Genomic DNA, 24,558 nt, shown 5'->3' on the forward strand with positions numbered 1-24,558 from the left:
TAGTACAAGTAACATTTTAATTTTTAAATTAAAAAAAAAAAGTATGGACCGTATTTGTTAAAAATATTGCATCATTACGCAGTGAAACTTTTTAATTACGATATGATATTAGGGATTAATCAATTTCTGATCCGGCGCTTGATGAGCGTTTGCAAGATTGACTTGGGTTTCAAGTGTAACGATGAATATTGGTCAAGTAATGCAATATTCGTTATATATATATATATATATATATATATATATATATATATATATATATATATATATATATATATATATATATTTAAAAGAAAAACAATAAAGACTTTCCGTAACATTTTCTCACAGGGGGTGACCTAAAATTCCCGACAACTGTCCTGTTAAAAATTCCTCTCAGATTTCCTTGATAAACAATCCTGTAAAACGTTACCCGCTCCTGGATATGTTCGCTGTCCATCTATCATATTTACGCACAATTACGAAACGCTCCGGAAATTTATTTTAGCATACATGTATGAGAATGTAGCTATTTAATATCATGTTTTTTTTTTATTTCTGATCTGCTAGGGAAAAAAATCACTAAGGTTTACTCTAAATACAAAAAGTCCCTATAACTGAAATATTTTTTTCTTTTCCTACGGAGAATTAAAAGTAATTTATATATCTGACATTTTTAAACAAAAGAAAGAAAAATCGGTCTGCGAAAAATAGTCTTGATCCGCCTACCTACTATTCGTAATCTTTCTACATGTAACGTCACAATGGCGGAAATGACGCCTCGTTGTATGTTTTTGTGTGTTTATGTCGACAGACGAGACAAGACTGCGAAGTTATGATATGATTTTGTGTTATTCGTCTGTAGGGAGTTTTGTACGGGGATTCGTCGAACATTTTATTGTCCCAAAGGTCGTAATGGAATCCTTTCCGTTGAATGACTCGAAACAACAAATGAAAGACGAAGGAAGTGGGGGATGTGTATTTTCGCTACAAAACACCAAAATATTGCATTAACAACTGACTTAAAGGTAAATTCAATCATTAATTCAACAAATTTGTGCATTATCAGAAAAAGGTCGCATTTAACAACGAGAATAAGTCTAAGATTTTTCTCAAATCTCAGCTTACGTGAGACAAATCTCAGAAATGTTGGTGGCACAGTGTTTTAGGAAAATCTCAGGTGAGGTAGAAATCTAAGATTTAAGTTTGAGATTTGAGCTGAGATTTTTATAAGTTGCTGGCCCCGAAGCCAGATCTTCGGTATTTCTTCTTGAGCATTCCAAAGCAGGAGTCACACAGGCATTTCGTATGACCAGCAATCATGAAATGCAAATAATTTTTTCTGTGGAGTCCATTTAAGCATCGCCAAGCCAAGTACTGTATAGTTGTTTTATTTTTGTTTTGTCCAACGCAATTATCAGCGTTGAGATGGCAGACTGCTTCACCGTAGCTGTTGGCATCCAAGTAATGATGTAACATACTCAATACAGCATTTGGTCCATGAGTTTTACTTCCATTTTCACCTATAGTTTCATGTTCATCTATAAGGTAGTTGGTTTGGAGAGGGAAGTTTTCATCACATACTGCAAATATCTGAACCTTTCGGGGTTGTAGAAAAAACAATGGTCCGACTTGTTGTGAAGAATGGGGGGTGGTCACATACTGCGAAAAATCGAATATATAATGTACATTCTCGTAGGGTACAGAACATGACTGTAGATATCTCCCATGGGGTTTCTCGGCATCCTTAAGTTCTTCTCTTGCTCTAGTAGTGCATTCTTTGTAGAATTTGCGCTCTTGTTTGGCTTGGTCAATGTGATTAATCAGACGCTGTGTGAGTTCCAACTTTATATCCTCGTTAAATGCCCCAGCAATATCTTCGCGGAGGTCATGGCAGGTCTTACACAAGTCTGTTTTGGGTTTCATAAACTGTATGAAAGGCACACATGAATTCCAGGCTTCTTTGAATGTAGTTAGCTCGACAAACGGACTACTGGACACCAGATAGGCCTCTTTATACTTTGCATGAACCGCTGCTTTGCTTTCGTTACAGGGTAGGAGCACAGGTGGTGTGTCATCGCGTGCTCGTGGGGCAGCAGGTAAAGGCAAACCAAATTGGTCCGCGTATCTCTTGATAAACAGGACTGCTGCTTCAATGACATAAAATGGATGACCATGGTTTGACTTCTTACCAGTCAGTCCATGAACTAGTGGGGTGATGCCGTTATCTTTGAAATGTTTCTTCAAACTTTTAAACTCCGGGCGTTCAATTTCGAAATTAGATCGCCAGGCGCTTTCACAAATTTCTACTCCTTGAAAGCTGTAACAGAATCGCTGATGTTCACGTTTTCTTTATTTGGAGTCGACAGATCCATTCGTTTGAATCAATTGATCTTCGAGTTTAGACAGGATATATATGTCCCTCTCACTTCTGGTGAACTCATGTAGTCTTAACAGAAGCTGATATGCATGCTCTTTTAGGAAAATATATTTCGAAAGCAGTTTTTAATGCAACTGCATTCACTTTCAAATAATTTGTCCACATATACCCTCTCATGATTATGATCCTCATCATCATTCTGACTTAGTCTTAATTGGACAGATGGCTCGGCAAAAAAACTGGTCACTCTGTGCCTGATATTCTCCTCATCTACTTCTCCATCATCTTCATCGCTGCCTGGGTCGTCATCAGTCGTGTATATTGCTAGTGGAGGTGTTGGAGAACGTGGAATATACTCTTGAAAAAAATCAGTAGCCTCTTCGTCAAAGTGTTCTACTTCAGGACCAGTATCCATCATGTAGACTAAAAAGATAAATTAAATACCGGTATAGAATATGTGAATACACATGAATTTAAGGATTTAAATGCAATATGAACCATGCTTTAAATTACTAAAACAGTACTAGAGGAAAAAATAATACAGACAACTTAGTCAAATAAAGATATATGACCTTCTTTCTACCCTATACATATTTATTATTTTGAGTCAAACTGATTTAGGTAGAAAGGATCGATGAATGCATATAGACAGTATAAAACAATACTTTTATAAGTATATTGTTTTGTTTTTTGTTTGTTTGTTTTGTTTTGTTTTGTTTTTTGCTATAGTGTATTTCATTTCAATTAAATTACTTTTATGGAATGCCGTTTCAACAGGATTAGTATTATGCAGCAAGTCGGGGGGTGGGGGGTGGGGGGGTGGGGGTGGGGGTTGTACAAGGACTTTCACTTTGAATTTAACAAAATATGTCTTTCATGCATGCATCTTTTTTTCTGTTTTGTTTGTTTGTTTTAATATTTATTATTATATATTCTTTTGCCTTGTTTTTTTACTTTGCTTGTGATATACATGTATTCGAATTTGAAATTATTTTTCGTGTATATGGGCCGCTAGCTCCTAAAAAATCTGGAAGGGAAATACAATTATATAAATGTACAGAGTTGATAAATATGAAATTAACGTTACGTTAATTAAAACTAGCCGAAACTATACAGACATTTATCAAATGATATATATACATTTTAGCAAATATGGAAGTTCAATATATTCCAAGCACATGCATTTGCACGCGCAAAATCCATCACCAGATGATTTATGAGAACTTAGATAGTTCAATTTCCATACGTCATTGATATACATCCCAGGCACGAAGCCTCGGCTTTGAAAGGGGGAGGGGGATTGACAATTGACTTGAACATTTTTTTTATAAAAAGAAAGAAAAGAAAATATTCTATTTTTTATGGGGTTGGGGCTGGATAGGTTCCAACTTTTTCGACAAGGAAACTTTTTGGATACATTAACATGGAATGATTTGACAATGCTGCAAAAAGGGGGGTTCCGTACGAAAGCCCAGAAGGCTTATTCGAGATTCGAGTTTCGAAGTACGAGATTCGAAATTCGAAATTCAAGATCCAAACTAACTAATCAAAATGCGGATTCAATATTTGATTATTCCCCTTTATTAAGTTTTTACTATCAAGAAATCAATGAATATATTGATAACAAATGGGTCATTTGCTTAAATAATAATGCAAGAAAAAATGTTATATGTATCAAAACAAAATAGAAATGAATTTTGGATAACGTTTTGAAAAATATGTATAAAATCTTATTTTCCTCATTAAACAAAACAATAGATACATATATAGAATATTATATGGTCTTACCGTTGAATAGCGAATTTAGTATGTAGATAAATTATTTAATACTGCACATTGATAAGGGAGAAAATTGTTATTGATATGAAATAAATCCTAAAGGATCATCGTCTTTACACTGCACAGAAATTTTATTAAGGATACATTTTATTACATTTAAGGATAGACGATACGTTCCTCAATAATATATAAATTTTTCTAAGATTTTGTCATTGAAGTATTGCTACTTTAACATGTTTACTCGCAAAAAATTGAGGTACATTACCAGGCATTTGTGCAAGATACAAGAGGGAGTTTTTCCTATAAAATCCTTTTGGAAAAAAACTTGATTAGCCAATATCACATTTTTTAGTGTTTCAATTTTTTAAAGACAATTTGAAACCAGTTTAGAAATCAGAAGGTAAATAAAATTTTGAATATTTTCCACACAATACCCAGATATACAAAACAGATACTTAGTATTTGAGGAATGTATCGTCTGACCTTAAGGGTGAATCTGTGCAGTTAGAGTGATCGACTATTTGATATGGAATAAAATAAATTCCAGTTTGTATTGTATATATAATTTTTAATTAATTCAAGTATTCAAAGCCTTAATTGAAAACTTAATTTTTATGTATTTCTCCTATTAGAACACTCACAGTGGTGTATATTCCTTTCTGCTAATGTGTAGGCTAATGTGAAGTCACAGATTTCACCTAAAGAGCATCATTGCCGAATTGCGGATAGGTAAGGAGGGAGTCGCCCCTCTCAATAGAGGGGGGGGGGGGGCAGATGACCACTTTCTGCGATCTTGGAGACATCTTTCATTGTAATTTTTCCCGTGAATATAAATATAAATCATTTAAACATATTTTTATGATGCAGAAATTAAAATCTTTATGACCACTTTAAATAAAATTGAGAAATTTTAAAATCCTTACACAGTGCTTAGAAATTATGGAAACTTTTTTACTGAATAATCTAAATATAATTTTTAAAATATTTTATGTTTGACTTCCTACTAACACAAACATATTTACTAATTTCTATTCCCTGTCCGAACTGCAGACTCCTGTTGATGTCATGTTTAATAGTCTGATATCGACTTCAAGGTAACATATCAAGTTTAGATTTAACCAACTATAAAAATCAAAAGTTTTGTATACTTTAAAAATTGGATATGAAAAAATATTCTAGTAACTGGTAAATAAATAAGATTTATGATCAACTTTCCCCTATTTTTCAACCAAATATATGTATAAATGAATATTTTTTGACATCAAGAAAATGATGTGTAGGCTATAGCCTTTTTACCTATATGGAATATACACCATTGGGAAAGCGAACACGATTTTTCTTTATCACGACTACGATGTCTTTCTTGAAAGATTTCCTGTGTACACTAAAAAGGCATACACAAACTAAGTAATTTTAATACGTACTCCTTTAGGCTATATGATTTTTTCAAAGTCCTAAAGGTGTATAGAGGGTCCATATTGTTTTTGTTAAAATAATTAATTTTTTATCATTGTTAAATACTTTTATATCTTTTTTTCTCTATGGCCATTACATCATGTACTGAAACTTGTGTATTGATTGGTTATGTTTCTTGTGAGACCCGAGCGGTTTCCTTATAAATAATTATCGAATATATAATTATTTTGCCCTGCATCGCAAGATTGACACTGAATGTTGATAACCGAACATATGTTTACCGTTGTAATAAAATAAACAACATAGCCATAGGACCCTGGGCACGTGTCTCCCCCCCCCCCCCCCCCCACATTCCCCTTATTTTTTACCGATATAATTTACTATAGAAAACATAGCAACTTTGTGCTTGTGTCCTTTCAAAAATAACGTCTAATAACCGTGGTAACCCCCTGTTGTTTTTTTTAAGGGGGGGGGGCTTTACAGTGATTTTTTATTTTATTATTTCCTACGGGCCTGAACAAAGAGAAATCATTATCTTAATTAAGCATGTATAGATAAGATTCTTTATTTCCAAATCAGGGCCCTTTCAGGCATCACAAACAACAAGTATGATTTCTACAATTACAAACAGTACAGACAATTTATGTGTATACTAAATAATAATCTACAGTACATGTATTTGTATATTGTACAATTTGACACTGTATATGTAAGTAATGTTGATAAATGATATAGTACTACCGTGTACCCTAATGCAAAGTGGGGAGATTTTACAGTCCTCGCATTGCAAAAGTATATTTCAGCCATCCGTACTTAAGGGGCTGTCTCTTGGTTTCACAAACTTGGTCACTGAACACTTTCTAACACCTTGTTACAAACTATATCCACTTTAAAACTCGTATTGGTCACTGGTCACTTTCTAATACCTTGTCACAAACTATATCCACTTTGAGAGACCCGTATTACTAATCATCATTAATCGCTAGTCACTTGTTTTATGGCACACTTAATTTTGAAACCCGTTTTAGTCACTGGTCACTTTCTAATACCTTGTTACAAACTATATCCTCTTTGAAACCCGTATTACTATTTATCACTAATCGCTAGTCAATTGTTTAATTGCACACTAATGATTCTCATCAACTGCAACACGCCCCCCCCCCCAAACCTTTGCTCTTTGAATCCGATTAACAATATTTATTATGACATCAATCCTGTAAACAATGTAGATAATACGATTTAGATATTCTTGATATAAATCTATTATAATATTTAAGAAGTTATGATATAAATTTAAGTATATTTTGCAGACCTAAAACCTAATATTTTTTTCTAATTTTGTTCTGATATATATAACACTCTTTCTTGCATTGTAATATTATCAAATGACCTCTTCGTTTAGAATATATTCAACGATTTCTTGAAGATCAAAACTTAGCAAAGGGGAGTAATTGAATCTTAAACCGCCTTTTGATTGGTTAGTTTGGATCTTGAATCTCGAAACTCCAATTTCGAATCTCGTATTTCGAAACTCGAATCTCGAATGAGCCTTCTGGGCTTTCGTAGTTCCGTCTTTCAATACACATTTTCAAATGTCACATTTTCCTTGTTAGGAAAAATTGTGTGTTAAAAGGGGGTCTCGATAACTGTGCGTCTTCGTTTATTGAGAGCCCACAATCCGCTATGCTGAGATAATCACTGAAATTTAAAAAAAAATGGATAAAAATCGCCTGCATATTTTCTGGACAAACTGTAAAACTATATAACTACCGGTTATGGGAAACGGTGGAAAATAGTAGTAAAATATTTATTAAATGATACTCCTTTGTTGAGCCCCTTTCTCTGTCATGGGAAGCAACTCGTGTATTATCTTATCCAGTCATTTTTCGTGTCTAATTACAAAAAAATCCATAGCGATATATAAAATCGCCTTTTAAGGTGTCATTATCGTGGTCGCTAATTTTTAAATAAACAACAGGCAAGAGCATGTATTTTGAAACTATATCAGAAAAGCAAATCAATGAATTGTGTGTAACTCCCTACATGTACAACATATTTGTGTTTTTCAATTTTTTTTTTAATTTATACATTTTTTTCGTTTTTTCTTTTGCATAATCACTTTCTTTTTTTATCTGTTAAATTCCCTATATTACTACATATAACACGCATTTTGAGCCAATACAGGTTATAGTATTTCTTGTAAATCTAAATCTAATTTTGTCTGATGTACACAGCTAAAGTGTACGACTTCACACAAGTTCGATCATCTTACATCTGGCAGCACCTGAAAGATTTATAATTAAACTTCCAAGGAAAGACAAATGTACATTTATTATATTTCTTTAGAACAAACTTGAACATTTCATTACTTGTACAATGTTTACTTACCATTTATTCATGCATTGTTTGAAATACCTGATGTCTTCTGCTGTTGATAAATAAATCGGACTCGGCATTCATTTCGCCTCTGTTTACATTTAGCCATGGTTACAATGTGTAGAGCGGGGCTCCATGAAGGAAAATCTATTTGAGATTACTATATAACACTGAAAATTATTTTAAAGCAATTGGAACTGTTTTGATGCCGCCTGAAACATATATATTATATGTAGAAAGTGGAAAACAACATGTAGAAAAAATGCCGGGAAAACATTATTAACTTTATTCGTTTGTTTCTCATTATGACTTCGCATACGATAAGGTCGATTTCTATCCGACGAGGCTCAATTATCACTTTTCATTTGTTTCCATGGCAACAATAGGCAATTTAAAAATTTTAAATGCAAATCGCACAACTTCAATTACTGATCATCATTTCTCTAAAGTTTCATGACGAATGTCCAAAGAATCAGCAAGAACACTTCCGGAAAAAATTCTTCATTTTTCGTACATTTCCATGGCAACGGTAGCCATTTTGAAACTGAAAGTCTTCACTGCACAAGTACAACTAGTGATCGTTTTTTGTGGAAAGTTTCAGCAAGATTGTGCCAGCCATCTGCGAGAAAATCCCCGGACGATGTTTTCATGTGTACAATCGCAATTTGTCGCCCGACTTCATTCGGGGCGACAAAATAAGAAACAATAGAATCACTATAAGGTCGTCCATGGAGACGGAAGACCTTAAATAAGAAAAAAGACTTTCACACTAATACACTGTAATTACATCTGTAGCATATTAATTTGAAACCAAATTAAACCATTGTTTATTAAATTTTATTTACTGATAATGGTTACCAAGTATATATTTTTTTAATAGAAAATTAATCATGTGCTAAATAAAATTAATGACTTATTTTTAGACTAGAATTAAATGACTTTGAAAAAGATTCTACAATTATAGAGCAAGGCCGATTCCAATATTACTCTGTTTACATTTTTTATTGATGTTGAATCTTGAGAAAATATACACTGTATATCACAAATCTGATGACAGTTAATTCTTCATCAAATTTTGCTTGCTAATATATTCTGGCTATCATTTTCATTGACTTGTCGATATAATTATTATTTCCTGAGCCCTTACATCAGTGTGCATGTACACGTAAATCATGCAAGTGACTATCTCAGATATTTTATAAATTAAATAATTCTGAAATACATCTATACAATATTTATTAAAACAAGGGTTTGGCAGTCTTAGAAATAAATGCCATAAGATTGTTGACCAGCAAGGTCAGTGATGTGTGACACTGATACCCAAATAATATGCATGGACTGTCTCCTACTCATGCTCAAAGGCGATTGAAAACTTAGCCTGGTGTTTACACATTTTATACTCTGTGTATGGCTTTTAATCGGCCAGACAATGCAGTTGTTACTTGTATCTAGTTTTTCCTCAAACATACACAAAAAGAAAATAAGAAATAAATTTCGATATTTTCAACCATATCTATTTAGAAATATAATTTTATATATTTAGTAAAACTTTTTTTATAAGTTAAAAATTAATCAGGGAGAAAAATCAACGAATAATTGCTCACGTTGTTTATATGACAGGAGATTATTTCATAGTTAAAAAGATTGTCTGTATTTGAATTAATTATTGAAATTATTATTTTGAAGCGGTAAAAAAAACAGCATTGAAGATTCTTTTTTTCCCAGCTGCCTTTTCAGCTGAAAAATAATTACTTTCCAGTGCACCATATAGCTTTGAATATTTTCTAAAACTTAAATGCTGTGATTGTTTCCTCCTTTAGGACACAGAATAATGCAAACTTTGAGTACATAATTTAACAGCTTTAATTAATTAAATTAATTGTTTAGTTTCAAACACCTGCATTTACTTTAAATTCACGGATTAAAAATAAATCATTTTCTGACTTCTGTTCTTTTTTTAAACTGGCAAAACAACTTTTATTATAACCAACATTTAATTAATTTTTCTTATTGATTTTACACTACAATGGTGTGAAATCGTCTTGTTAAATGTTTGGAAAATCCTTGTTGATTAATTTTACTTTTACAACTTCTCTGCTGAAAGTAAACAAAACTACTGTACAAAATGAAACCTGCAAATTTAGAATACACAAGGGGCAGGGCTTTCTTGTCACTCAGAATCATTTTCATGCATGGGTGAACAAAGCAGTCCCAGAAAGCAGTCCCAGTGACTGCTGGGTTTGCTTTCTAGAGCAGTCCCACAGTGGTCCCAGAGCAGTCCCGGGGGCTGCTTTCTGGGACTGCTTGGATGTCAGGTTGATTCTGGTTGGTACTGTAACTCTGTGGACCCAAGATGCATCAACTGACAAAGTTTGGTGATTCTAAGCCAATGAGTACCTAAAAATATTTGAATAAAGCAATGAAATTTCAAAAGTAGATCACAGTCACCTACATTTCAGTCAACTTATTCCAAGGACCCAAGATGCATCAACTGACAAAGTTTGATGATTCTAAGCTAATTAGTACCTGAAAATATTTCATTATAGCCATATAAATTGAAAAGTAGGTGATAGTGAACTACTTTTCAGTTGTTGTACTCCAAGGACCCAAGATGCATCAACTGACAAAATTTGAAGATTCTAAGCCAATTAGTACCTGAAATATTTAATCAAAGCCATAAATTTTCAAAAGTATGTCAGGGTGACTTACTTTTCAGTCGACCTACTCCGAAGACCCAAGATGCATCAACTGACAATGTTTGATGATTCTAAGCTAATTAGTACCCGAAATATTTAATTATAGTCATGTAAATTGAAAAGTAGGTCTTGGTGACCTACTTTTCAATCAACATTCTCCGAGTACCTAAGATGCATCAACTGACAAATTTTGAATTGCCAAATAGTACCTGAAAATATTAAATACAGCAATAAAATTTTACAAGAGGCCCATGGGCCACAACACTCACCTGAGAAACTTTGGCCTTGCTGTTTTTCACCTGATCCCCCTTGTAGTACTTATTGTGGCCCCGCCCTACCCCCAAGGGTCATGATTTGAAAAATTAGAATCTACACTACCCCAGGATGCTTCCACATAAGTTTCAGCTTCTCTGGCCAAGTGGTTCTTGAGAAGAAGATTTTTAAAGATTTTTTACTACATATTTCAATGTAAAACTTGGATTCCCTATTGTGGCCCCGCCCTACCCCCGGGGGTCAAGATTAGAACAATTTAGAATCTACACTACCCCAGGATGCTTCCACATAAGTTTCAGCTTTTCTGGCCAAGTGGTTCTGGAGAAGAAAATTTTTAAAGATTTTTCCTATATATTTCAATGTAAAACTTGGATTCCCTATTGTGGCTTCGCCCTACCCCCGGGGGTCATGATTTAAACAATTTAGAATCTACACTACCCCAGGATGCTTCCACATAAGTTTCAGCTTTTCTGGCCCAGTGGTTCTTAAGAGAAGATTTTTAAAGATTTTTACTACATATTTCAATGTAAAACTTGGATTCCCTATTATGGCTTCACCCTACCCCCGGGGGTCATGATTTGAACAATTTAGAATCTACACTACCCCAGGATGCTTCCACATAAGTTTCAGCTTTTCTGGCCAAGTGGTTCTTGAGAAGAAGATTTTTAAAGATTTTTACTACATATTTTAATGTAAAAGTTGGATTCCCTATTGTGGCCCCACCCTACCCCCGGGGGTCATGATTTGAACAATTTAGAATCTACACTACCCCAGGATGCTTCCACATAAGTTTCAGCTTTTCTGGCCCAGTGGTTCTTGAGAAGAAGATTTTTTAATGACCCCACCCATATTTTGTCTTTTCTAGATTATCTCCCCTTTGAAGGGGACTTGGACCTTCATTTTAACAATTTAAACTCCCCTTCACCCAAGGATGCTTTGTACCAAGTTTGGTTAAAATTGGCCCAGTGGTTCTTGAGAAGAAGTTGAAAATGTGAAAAGTTTACAGACGGACGGACAGACGGATGGACGGACGACGGACAATGGGTGATCAGAAAAGCTTACTTGAGCTTTCAGCTCAGGTGAGCTAAAAAGTAGGTCAAGGTGACCTTCTTTTCAGTTGTCTTACTCCAAGGACCCAAGATGCATCAACTGACAAAGTTTGATGATTCTAAGCCAATTAGTACCTGAAATATTTAATTAAAGCCATAAATTTTCAAAAGTAGGTCACAGTGACCAACTTTTCAGTCAACCAACTCCGAGGTCCCAAGATATATCAACTGACAAATTTTGATGATTCTAAGCCAAATAGTACCCTAAATATTTACGCGGTTTACGCAGAAACAAAACTCCCCTCTGTGCGCCAAGGGAGATAATCTTGAAACTTGCGTATTGAGGCCATGTAGTTTGCCTGAAAAATTCAAGATGGCGACCGTGATGTACCTTGTTATTATTATAGTATGGGGATGTTTTTATTAATAAAGAGAAAGATTTAAAATGTCAAGTGCCTGTGAAAAATACATATGAATGACCCAGAGTTACTCAACCCTTAATTGGCAACTTCACTGTACATGTAGATAATTCAAGCTATGTAGCTAAATATAGTGATTGTACAAGTGCTGTTGAGAAGTAAATGTCTACATGCTTGGAAAGTACCGAGAATAATCATGGAAATGTAAACCTGTAATTGGCAACTTCGGTGTACATAGGTAATTCAAGCTATGTAGTGAAATATAGTCAATGATGATCCTGATTACTTACAACTTAATGAAGCAAAATACTGTATGTTATCAAATTACATAAATCATCAGTTTTAGGTTTAAAAAAAAAAACAAGTAAAGAGAAAGTAAACAACAAAGCCAAAAGACAAACTTTTTTGGTCCAGTGGTTCTTGAAAAGATTATTTTGAAAAGATGCCACCAAATTTTCACTAACTCTTTAATACCTCCCCTTAAAAGAGGGTGAGGCCATTTTAAACAAACTTGAATCCCCTTCACTCAAGGATGCTTTGTTGCAAATTTGATTGAAATTAGCCACTGGTTCTGGAGAAGAAGTCAAAAATGTGAAAAATTTATAACAGATAGATGGATGACACAAAATGTGATCAAAAAAGCTCAATTGAGCTTGAATTAAGCTAAAGTGAGTTAACAACGGCTCTTTAAAGTGGAATATTTCTCTCACAGAAGAGCACAGTTTTGTACAACACACTCACCATGCACTCATATCAAAACAACCTAAACAATTGTTTGTTGTTATTTCATTGTAAAAGGCAGTACATACCTACACCAGAAGAAGATTAATATATTCAACATCAATAAAACTATACAATAAAGTATTACAAAATACGTTTTCTTTTATTGATAAGCAACCACATAGCTGCCTATAAACAAGTATGCAAGTGCTTACACATCCTTTCTCCAAAAAAATCTTCATTGCGATGGGAAAATAAATTTATATGCTATGCATATAAGATTGACACTATAGCCTTTGCAAGATTGGCATTATAACCAATAAAAGAACATTGTAAGAGATAAAATAAAGTTATTTACCACATAAGTGGAATTTTTAGCAAGATGCAAATTTAGAGATTTTTCCTCAATAATAAGTATTTTATTTTAGCGAGAAGTAATATTAGTGATGTAATGATGCCTAGAAAGACAACAGTTACCTCCAAAGCAGTATATTCAATTTTAGCGATCTCAATACCTCACTAAAAATACCAAAATTGAATCCTCGCTAAAATTTCTACTTGTACGGTATTTGTTTCTAAAAACAAACATTTATGCCTAGCTGGAACACTGTTATCTTACTAACCTTTTACTGCATTTCAAAACATCAAAGTCAAAGTTGTGAGTTGCCAGATTCTCAAATGATGTCCCAGTTATGAGTAAGAAAATAAAGTTGGCTTGCTGATTAATTGGTAAAATCGTTAAGAAATTGTTGTGGATGCACTGCTCTCTCATGGAAGGATACGGTGAACTATTGTGTCTGCACCTATACCAACCTATCACCTGAAAATAAATAACAGTGACTGTATAATTAAAAAGGAAGTCTATCATGAGACATTAGCTCTACTGGTATGTATACTTTTTACAATTCAAAGAATTGTGGTATTTACCTCCTCCCCCCCCCCCCCCTTTTTCAGAGTCTCTTTGGATGGGGTTCAATGTTTGATGGCATATTGTAAATGTCTTGTCTGTTCATACTAAAAAAAAGGTTTATATTCATTAGTACTCATATAAGTTGCATTTCTAAATTCTGCTGCAAAAGTGATGGCCAGGATTAAATTTTTTGAAAAGATGGTCAAACTTTTAAGTCCAGGTTGTAAATCATACTACATCCGTAAGGTTTTATGACAGGTAATACTGTTAGTGAAAACCTGTATAAGCCATCAATGAAGCAATTCTGCTTAATGAATCAAACATCATAAAACAGAAATTTACTGTTGCAACACTTAATGAAACAACCACAGATTTATAGTCCAAATGATATGACTATCTGTATATTAAGCATTGCAGTCACACTTTTACATGACATTGATTGACAAAAGATGCTGTCACTGATTATTTTTTGAATAATTGCAATAATAATTCCAGCAATTTTTTTTTCTAATTTCTTCCCCCTTCTCTACAGACACAATAATATTATGCCTACCTTCTCAGAAATTATGAATTTAAAGACCAATGAGACCAGAACTACAAGTGTGTAACTTAATCATACTAAAGATCTATCTTAGTATAGTCTACTTGTGTATCAAGTCTCAATCCTCTAAATACATGTACCTATTTTGGAGTGGGGATTGTCCTTTCCTTGCATATCTGCATTCTTTAAGGGGCTCATTGATCCTTGTAATCATATAATCTGACTGCTTGACCAGAGAGAATTCTTCTCAAACACAGTTCTCACCTGTTTATTGTTCTATATCTAATTATACCCACACTTTCTAAAGAAAGTTCAGGTATATTGTTGTTACTCTGGTCTGTCCATCTGTCTGTGACACTCTCTTCTTCCTCAAACTCTTTATTTTAAGCAGCAACCAATTGATCTTTTGGAATATGATAGATGGTGTCCTGTAGATGTGCAATAAGGTTTTTGAATTATCAATTTTACCCTGGGGACTAAATGAGGGTAAAAAAAATGACTTGTTTTTTAACAAAAACCTGGTTCCCTGAACTCCTCTTATATTTTACCCAGTAGCAAAATCATCTTTAGGAAGATGATTGGTGGTGTCCTGTAGATGTGCAATAAGGTTTCAGTATTTTAAATTTCATTTCAGGGGTCATTAAAAGGTCGAAAATGTTGTTTTTTTTTAATTAAATCTGCATGGTTCCCAGAACTCCTCTTACAATGCAATAGCCAAATTATCTTTAAAATTTGGAAGATGATTGCTGCTGTCCTGTAGATGTGCATTAAGGTTTTTTGAATTTTCATTTTCACCCTAGGGGTCAAATGGGGGTCATAAAATGATGTTTTTCTACAAAAAAACCTGCTTCCCAGAATTTCTCTTACATTTTATGCAATAGTCAAATCGTCTTTTGGAAGATGATTGTTGGTGTCCTGTAGATATGCATTAAGGTTTTTTCACCATAGAGGCTAAATGGGGATCATTAATGATGTTTTTTCTACAAAAATCCTTGGTTGTCTAAACTCTTCTTACATTTTAAGCAGTAGACAAATCATCTTTTGGAGGATGAATGATAGTGTACTTTGGATGTGCAATAAGGTTTCCAAATTTTCATTTTCATCCTAGGGATCATGGTATGAAGTTAATACAAGAATACCATGAAGTAACACCATTTTGGTGTAGTGTTTAAGAATATTTAAAAGCCTCACTAAGTAAGGGTAATTCACCATCTAGATTCTCTAATCTGTGCCAATATAAGAATGAGAGTACCAAATCCCCAGATGTACACATGGTTTTGTTTGTTACACAAAGTAGTATAGAGTACTGAATAGTGTGTGTTACCCAATTGGCTGAATTCAGGTATGTAATTATTTTTATTTTAAAGAAAATATTAATGTTTGAAATAAATGATGGAATGTAGGAATATTACAGAAAATATAGAAATACCAGGAGAGATTGTAGGAGTGGGGGTTGATATTTTTGGCAGAGTGTCATTTACTGCCAATCGCTATAAGTTGTAAACAACTGCAATTTTGACCTATAAATGCCATGGGACCCTATATTTTTTTCGGGCTTTTTTATAAACACTTCGAATAAATTTTTAAATGGTGCCAAGGATTTGTCTAAAATAGAATTAAAGCTGAACACAACTCGTAAATAGGCATACACCATTTTTGATATTATTATCTACGATATCAACACCAGGGTATACTCTTCGCATTTGTTACACCTGACTGCTTTATTGTCACAGGTATCGGTGTGGAATGGTGGCCCTTGTTCGTGCTGGTTATCTTGCATTACCTTTGTTTACATTTTATTGCAGTTATAATACATGTATCTGTATTTTTTTGTATACTGCATTGACCTGTACAACTATTGTAAGTTTCTTTGGTATCTTACTTTCCTGCATTAGAAGAAGTATTACAGTTATTTTTGTCGCTACAGAGTTCTGTCTAGCATATGTCCGTCTACGCCGGTGTCGACTGATTACACAGAACAGTTACTAATTAAGCCAGGCCCTTTATATAGGGGTCCTCAGATATAGCGAGAGTCCAATCGAAAATGGCGGACACATTCTCTTTACGATGTTCAGCTTTAACAGAGTAATGAGAGGGCCAAAGGTTTGTATAGAGTTCTATGGGAAAATAATTAGCACTCTTTTCCCTATACAGACCCCAACTTTTGCAATGTTTAGTGAATTGAAAGTCATGAAAAGTTATTTTTAGCTATTTATTTGAATATTGAAGACATACTGAGAGAAAAAATAGCAAAAAACTGAGTTTTTTGGGGGTTTGAGGTGAATTGTGTCCTTTGTAAAGGGGGGGGGTTAGAGAAGAAAGTAGAAATTAGTACAGGATTGTGCAGTTTACATAACCAGAGGAGGAAGGTAAGTTAAGAAAGTGCATCAGATTGCTCTTATGATGAATATTTGTATGAATATATTTATGTATTATGTATGTACATGAGTGTATTTTTATATTGTGCTTTACATGTGTACATATATGGAAGTGTAGGGGCCGTGACCTGGTGTTCATTTTTAATTAGTTTCTAAAACGTTTGCACTTTCGGTATCTTTTCGAATAATTTTGGTGATCCTTAAAAGGGCCTTTTTTTGGTGGTCATGTGAAAGGAGCACATTTTTCTGTCTTGACATCTCATGTCTTGTAGTGTGTGTGATCCTCTGGATTGCTTCCCTTGGACTGCAGGGTGAGGAATTTGTAGTTTATTTATTTAGTTATTTAAGTTATTTCTTTGTTATAGCTACAAAGTTCTGTATTTTCCCTTTCTTGCTGCCTGTTGTTTCATCAGGGTGGCCCTCTGTAACTCATTTTCATCTGCTTTCCAGTTTTTGTACTTAAGAGTTACTTCCCTTAGACTTGCTAACCAGACATGCAGAATTTCAACATGATGAAATCGTAATTGTTGAGACCTTAGGCTTCTGATTTTTTTCATGAATTACTGGAATGGCTTTAAACTGCATGTATTACATTTGACCTTCATGTATTTACATGTAATTACATGTAATATTGTATAACATGTACCCCACTCTTGGGGGATCCATTTTTTAAATATTCAGCTTATGTAGCAGTTATGTAAATTATTAATTTTTAAGAAAACTTGAAAAATATTGCTGTTTCATTAATGCCTTATGTTTAATTTGAGTAACTTTTCTGATTCATTTCCATTTAAGCACTGTAGAGGACTTTCAGCTTCCTCGGCACCGGGAGAGGATGGTACCTGATCCACATGAGCATTTTCTCTATATAGGAAGAAGTCGGAGACTCACTATCCACCTGATGTACTTTGTTGGCCCAAATTACCTGGTACGACCTCTAGTCACTCCTAGCAAGCTTGTTATTGCTTCCCGCCATTTGCAACTACTCTTCAGCCTCCTGAGGTACATACAGTCCAAAGTGGTGGCTAGTTACCCAAAAGTGTCATTCTCTTGGAGGTGACAAATGACCCAAATTATATTAACATGTTGGACAGTTTTCTGTACATTGCAGGTAATTTTTTATCTTTTAACTTTCCAGCCTATTACTGTGTGGTACATTTTGGGGCTTGAAGTAATACTTATTGCATTTCTTAATTTTTTAAAAATTGAACTGAATACTCTTTTTCTAGGCATAAATTTCAATAATGTAGTTTATGGATAGTACTGTTTAAGACTACAGAGACTGAGCTTTAATTTGTTATCAAAAGGATCCACTTGCTCTTGTCTAAATTAATTTCTAACAAATATAATAGGGAGCACCTGCTATTTCTCTTAGTGCCTAATTCACAAGGGGGTGATGAAACTTTCTTGCACATACTTATTCAACAGGAGGGGTTAGATAAGAATCAATTGGTATATCAGAGTCTTAAATTATTTACTTCTCATAAGCTTCAAAAAAATTCTGAATCAGTCTTTTTAAAAACTTTCAATTTAGCTTAATTAGCTATGGTTTATCAAATTTTGGAACTTTTTTCAAGTTGTGGGGTATAATCCACCCTTATAAAAAAAATGACACAAATGTGACTTTATATCATTTTATTAACATCAAAAAATAAAACCATGCATTTGTATAAATATTTTATTCATTACAGTCACAACTATATCCAGGTCTGGTCAAAGGTATGAAACTTATTCTTTCACTTGAACACTACTTGCAGCAGGGAGGTGTCATTAATTAAGATGGTCACAGTTTCCAAGACACTGAAGTGACAGGCCTCAAATTTCATACATAAACATTGGTAGGTATAAGGGCTTTGAAAAAAACAAATTGACTAATTCTGGGATAGGTAAATATGAAGTATAGGAATGAGAGTACCAAATCCCTTCTTTTGAGTACAGTATTCTGTGTAATGTTTGAAAAATGGCATCAATAACCACTGATCTTCCTGCACCTGCCCCACCAGTAAGAAAAGCACATAATGGTTCATCTTTGATTTGAATCCAGTTTGTTACATGATTGTAAAATTCTCTTTGCTTTGTATTCAGGGATTGCAAAAGTTTATAATACTGCTGATCAGGAATGCGAACAGCACTCATTTCTGTTTCAGATACTTTTGAGGAGAACCCCAGTTCCGGACCAATATCAAAATCTCTGTGCTGAACTGTATCAGGATCATAATGAACAAATTCTTCAGATGGTACAGAATTTATCTCTGTATCTTCTGCCTCAGCATGTTCTGTATTTGGTTCTACTGTCTCCATATTATCAAGATCTTCTTCAGCTTGAAGTCGAGCTTGTTCTAATTCATCCACAAAGTGCTCATACTGCTTTTGCTTCACATTTATCATACTATGTCTTGCTTTTTGCCTGTAGTGCTGCTCATGAGTTTGAAAACCACCAAGCAGGTCAGTATTCTCATTTCTCCAAGGCAAAAAGAGAAGAATTCGTTCTCTGTAATACTGTTCAGAATTTGTTTTTTGGCTGTACCCTACATATCTTATAACTCGTTTGTTTTTTCGTCTTCTGATCTTTATTCCATTTTACAAATGAACCAAAACATCCTGATCTGTAAAAAACATTCCTTGAGATACAGCTTTTAGATTATCATCATTCACTTCTTCCTGTAGATCTTTTTCCACTTCTTTTGGGAAAGTTACTTCCAATTCGGAAACAACATCAGCTAAACACCAATTTTCTAATTGTTTTGGTCTTCTTGCATATCTCTGTATCATACTATCTGCCTTAATATCAGTCAAGTCTTTTGGTAACTCATTCAATTCATCTTGATGTTTGAGTAAGAAAACTCTTTCTTCAGGTGGTGATGTATTTATAAAACAACCTCTCTACTAGCCTGTGTAAGTGGCATCTGAAGGATCAAGTAACTTGCCTCTTTTGCACTAACCTCAACAAAGTTTAAGAACTTGTTTCCAATATGTTTAACTTGACGCTTCAGGTCCATATTTCCCTCTGCAGCTTCTTGAGATGCCTTATCAAGCATTGCACTTATTCCTCTTTGAGATTTACTAATGTATGCAACAATGTATGTGGCACAGGCATAAGGATCAAGTACAAACTGAATATCTAAGTTAGCATTCCAAGCCTTTAGCACTGATGAATTATAGTAATTCACTCTCATCTCAGATGGACTTCTTTTGAGAAACATTTTGGGGCCCTTCAATGATGCTCTGATACATTTTATATACTCATCTTCACACATTTGTACAACAGTCTCTAAAAAGGAATCATAGTCTAAACTGCAACTGTATGTAATTATTCATTTTCTTCTGAATATCAGGATACATCTTTTTATAATGCTCAACATCAACATCCAAGGGTTCAAGAAGCATCGTTTTGGGCAAAGGTGGCAATGGAAATCCAAATCTGCATATAGATTTACCGCCTTTTTTGCAAGTCTTCAAGTGTTTATGTACTTGAAGCTCTACAAGCTGCTTCATTTGAGGATTATTTTCCTGCAAAGCACATGTCACATACTTATCTACATAAGCTTCAATTTCCTCATTGCTATTTTCTTTATGCTTTGGCGCATCACTTGTCCATACTAGCATGTGAATATGAGGTGAACCTCGGTTCTGGAATTCCACTCTTTGAAACACATCAGTGACAACACCAAGAGGATTATGAGGACTCTTCAGAACAGTATTGATAAAGAGTTGAACTCTGTTGTCAAAGAATCTTGCACACGTCACAGGATCTTGTTTAACTAGTTTTGATTTTTCATTCCAGTTCAAGGTCTCCAATTCTTCATGTGACATAGTTTTTCCATCTAATGTTGCGAATGTTTTAAGCAGATCATGCCATTTTGTATCAGCTGATGAAAGAGAAATAAACCAGGTTGGAAGACCCAACTGCCTTATCATTGCAAAGATATCTTTCTATTTAGATGAAAGATATGCTGGAGAATTTTGAAGTGTTCTGAATATATAATATCCTTAATTTAGTCTCACAATTCTTTCTGCTGAAATTGGATTTAAAATTTGTTCTGCAGTGATTTTCTTGCCCTCTGATTTACATCTTCTCAATGCCAAGTTAACTTTATCACTAACTTGTTTGAATTGAATTTTCTTCAACTTGAAAAAGATGTTAGGTACAGATTGTGCTGCTCGTCTATCAACACTGTGCAACTCCCAAATTAGCAATATCACTGTAGTGTACTGGAATTTCTCTTTCTTCATTTTCAGTTCTGTGGTGACCACAAAATATTGTTGGAAAACAGAGATATTCTGCATCTTTATCTGTGAATAAACTAATTGGTTTTTGGTTTTCTCCAGGAGCAAACACATAGAGTTTATTTGTATCAATGTCTGCTTCATCAACAAGTGTATCAGAATTGCCTTGAATGCAATCATCTGAGGAAACTTCACAAAAACAATCATCATTTCCTTCAGACTCACGATCATCGCTATCAACTGAAGTACCTATCAGTTCTTATATAGTTTCTTCATTACTTTTTTCAATTTCATCTCTCCAAGAATGGTCTATCACTATTCCTGAATCTTTATACAATTCACTATTTTTCATAAGCCATTGTAAAGCATTTATCACCACATTTGGACGAACATTTTCGGTGAAGCATGCCGATTTGTGAGATAATCTTTTCTTTAATTTAACAGCTAGAGTCACATGCTCATCTATTTGTCGTGGAAGGGCATTTAAAGTTGGCTGAATGTCAACTGGAACATTAACAACATTTCCTTTGACTGATATGTGACCTCCTCTTGGTAATTCTCTTATTTGCATAAATGGTATGCGTTGAGATATCAACCTCTCTTCCAGTGGGTGTAAATTTAAAGCATCTGGTTTATCAGGCCATTTCATTCCATTTTTAACTGAAAGTCTTGGAATTTTTTCATCCTTCAGTGCTGAACAGCAGGTCAAACACAGCCATTCTATACCATCCACAGATCTAAATCCGGTACAAAAACTTTTGCTGCTAGCACTAAGATTAGTTGTATTTAGCTTCACAACACTTTTCCAAAACCAAGTCTGATGACAACATGTGCACACATAAATTGGACCAATTTTCACTTGTTCATGAAATTTCTCGATGCAATCTTCCAAAGAACTACCATGACACCTTTTCTTCATTAATTTGTTTTCATGGTCTGTGAATTCTGCATCATTAAGCCTCCTTTTAGCTTTAGAAACTCTTTCACTCTCTTTCTTTTTCTCTGTAATTTCTTCTACTTTGCTGTTTACATAGTCGTTCCTTCTCCAGGTGCTGTACATTCTCTCTTTTCTTTTTCTTTGCTTCTCTTTCTTTAAAACAAAATACTGTATTTAGTCGTGCCTTGTTCATACATTTTAAGGTACTTTCTCTGTCCTTGAGCTTTGTCTCAGGATGTCTTCTGACTCTTTTTTTGGAAGCAAGTTCTTTCTCTTTAAATTCTTTATTTTGTCTTGCCTTATTCATACACTTTAAGGTACTTTGTCTGTCCTTGAGCTTTGTCTCAGGATGACCTCTGACATTTTTTTTGGAGACAAGTTCTTTCTCTTTAAATTCTTTACTTTGTCTTGCCTTGTTCATACATTTTAGGGTACTTTGTCTGTCCTTGAGCTTTGCCTCAGGATTTTCTCTGTCACTTTTTTGGAGACAAGTTCTTTTTCTTTAAATTCTTTACTTTGTCTTGCCTTATTCATACTTTTTAAGGTACTTTCTCTGTCCTTTTGCTTTGTTGCAGGATTTTCCCTTCCTTTTTTTAGAGAAGTAAGTTCCTTTTCTTTAAATTCTTTACTTTGTCTTGCCTTATTCATACTTTTTAAGGTACTTTCTCTGTCCTTCTGTTTTATCTGCAAGTTTTCCCTCCTTTTTCGCATATAATTTCTCATACAGGCAACTCTCGAAACCTCGAAGTCCGCGGGACCGAGGAAAAACTTCGAGAGATCAAGAGTTCGAGTTTTCAAGAGTCCGGAATTTTCCGGGTTTGTTGACAGGTTTTAAAATTAGTCTTACCAGATGTAATAATTTTCATGCAGTGCTAACCTTTTACACGTGGTTTTTATAAAACAACGATATTTTTTCGTAATTCAGATGAATATTTCATTAAACTGAGTAAAGCAAAAAATGTATATCGTCATATCATGTATATTTATTTATTCTTTGTAATACGGACATCATACTACGCATTCGTTACATGAAAACGACATTTTACAGCGTCGTATTGAGTTTTTTCTATTCCAAACATGATCATTGAACACAGTTCTGTAAGTATTTGTCCGCAATAAAAGTCGTCATATTGACATTGAGGCTGTTTCTGCTTTTTTCATATTTCGTTTAACTTTGACACTGACTCGAAATAAAAATTAAATTAGTGTTTTGTCTCTTAATAAATTACTACTTTTTAATGACACTGCGTCTCTAAATTATCTCAAAACAGTCGATGATAATTATTTTAATAGCATATAGGCAAAATATGATTCATTATAAATCAATTATCACCTTGCAGCATAAGTGTCACCTGAATAAAACATCCTGTCCCTCGAGACCCGCGTCTTCTGCCTGGGGCCATTTAAATGTCCAGGCAAAGGTGCTAATTATATAATCTTGTATACACATAGCCACTTCGAGGTATCGAGGGTAAATTCTAATAGAATATGCATAGCGGGACTGCATTTTGACTTCGAGGGATCAAGGGTTTCGAGAGATCAAGAGTTCGAGAAATCAAGAGTAAATTTGCTTAGTTATATAGTGGAAAAATTCGGGACCGGAGACTCACTTCGAGCGATTAAGAACTTCGAGAGATCGAAGTTCGAGCCATCAAGAGTTACCTGTATATTCATTTCGATTTCCTTGTGATATATCAGAAATGGTACATTTTCTAGACATGTTCTCCTGGAACTCAAATTACTTGTCAATTAAGGAAGGTCTCTCAATTCCTGAAATAGACACACTTGTTTTTTGTGTTACAGACACTGGTTGAATCTCAAACTGGTATATCATTGAAATATTACAACTTTGATAAAATGTAAACATGTAATTCACAAGTTCATCAATATCCCCGAAAGTGATTTTTATGGCCTTGCCATCTGCACATGAAAGACCATCTTTTCCATGGGAATGTGAATCAAAAAATACAGGACAACTCTTGTCATCCATATATACTGAAGAACAAATTCCTCCAACTATAATTAATCCTTGTTTGTATCTCGTAAAGAGTAGCTCAATGCCTTCCTTAAAATTATAACTTTGACATGACTGATCTCAATCTAAATGAGTCACTGTTCCATAGATCTGTTCAAAATAGCATATGTTATACTCGTTGTCATGCACATGAGCAGACTTTGGTAGTTCTTGAAACTGTAGCATTTTTGAAACAAATTGAACAGTCGATTGTAATTCTGCAATTCTGACTCTAAATAAATCATCCCCAGCAAAGAGCACCTCATCAAGTTCTGCTGAAGTAGACGCATTTTGCAAAATGATGGACATCAAAGCACTGCATGTGCACTGAACTCCTCTAGAAAAAGCTGGAAATATATTACTTGCTTGATTAATTGTTCCAAATAATCTGGTGCCTAAAGGCAAATTGGGAGAGTTCAAAGTGCCCGAAGGCAAATTGGCAGTGTTCATAGCACCCGAAGGCAAAT

General features: G+C 34.2%; 1 protein-coding gene and 1 pseudogene across 1 annotated transcript in view; both read right to left on the minus strand.

Annotated features, from left to right (window-relative positions):
• The window catches only part of LOC133200992 (uncharacterized), a 233,657-nt gene that overhangs the window by 100,801 nt on the left and 108,298 nt on the right, over positions 1-24,558 (minus strand). Inside the window, exon 4 of the mRNA XM_061336799.1 lies at positions 13,708-13,904. Within this exon, the coding sequence (XP_061192783.1) occupies positions 13,708-13,904 (197 nt within the window). The remainder of the gene's footprint in view (positions 1-13,707; positions 13,905-24,558) is intronic.
• On the minus strand, positions 1,204-2,894 carry LOC133200998 (uncharacterized; annotated as a pseudogene).

This window comes from Saccostrea echinata, unplaced genomic scaffold (assembly GCF_033153115.1).
Source record: "Saccostrea echinata isolate AGI-Se365-2 ecotype Australia unplaced genomic scaffold, CSIRO_AGI_Sech_v1 ptg000042l, whole genome shotgun sequence".
Lineage (NCBI taxonomy): Eukaryota > Metazoa > Mollusca > Bivalvia > Ostreida > Ostreidae > Saccostrea > Saccostrea echinata.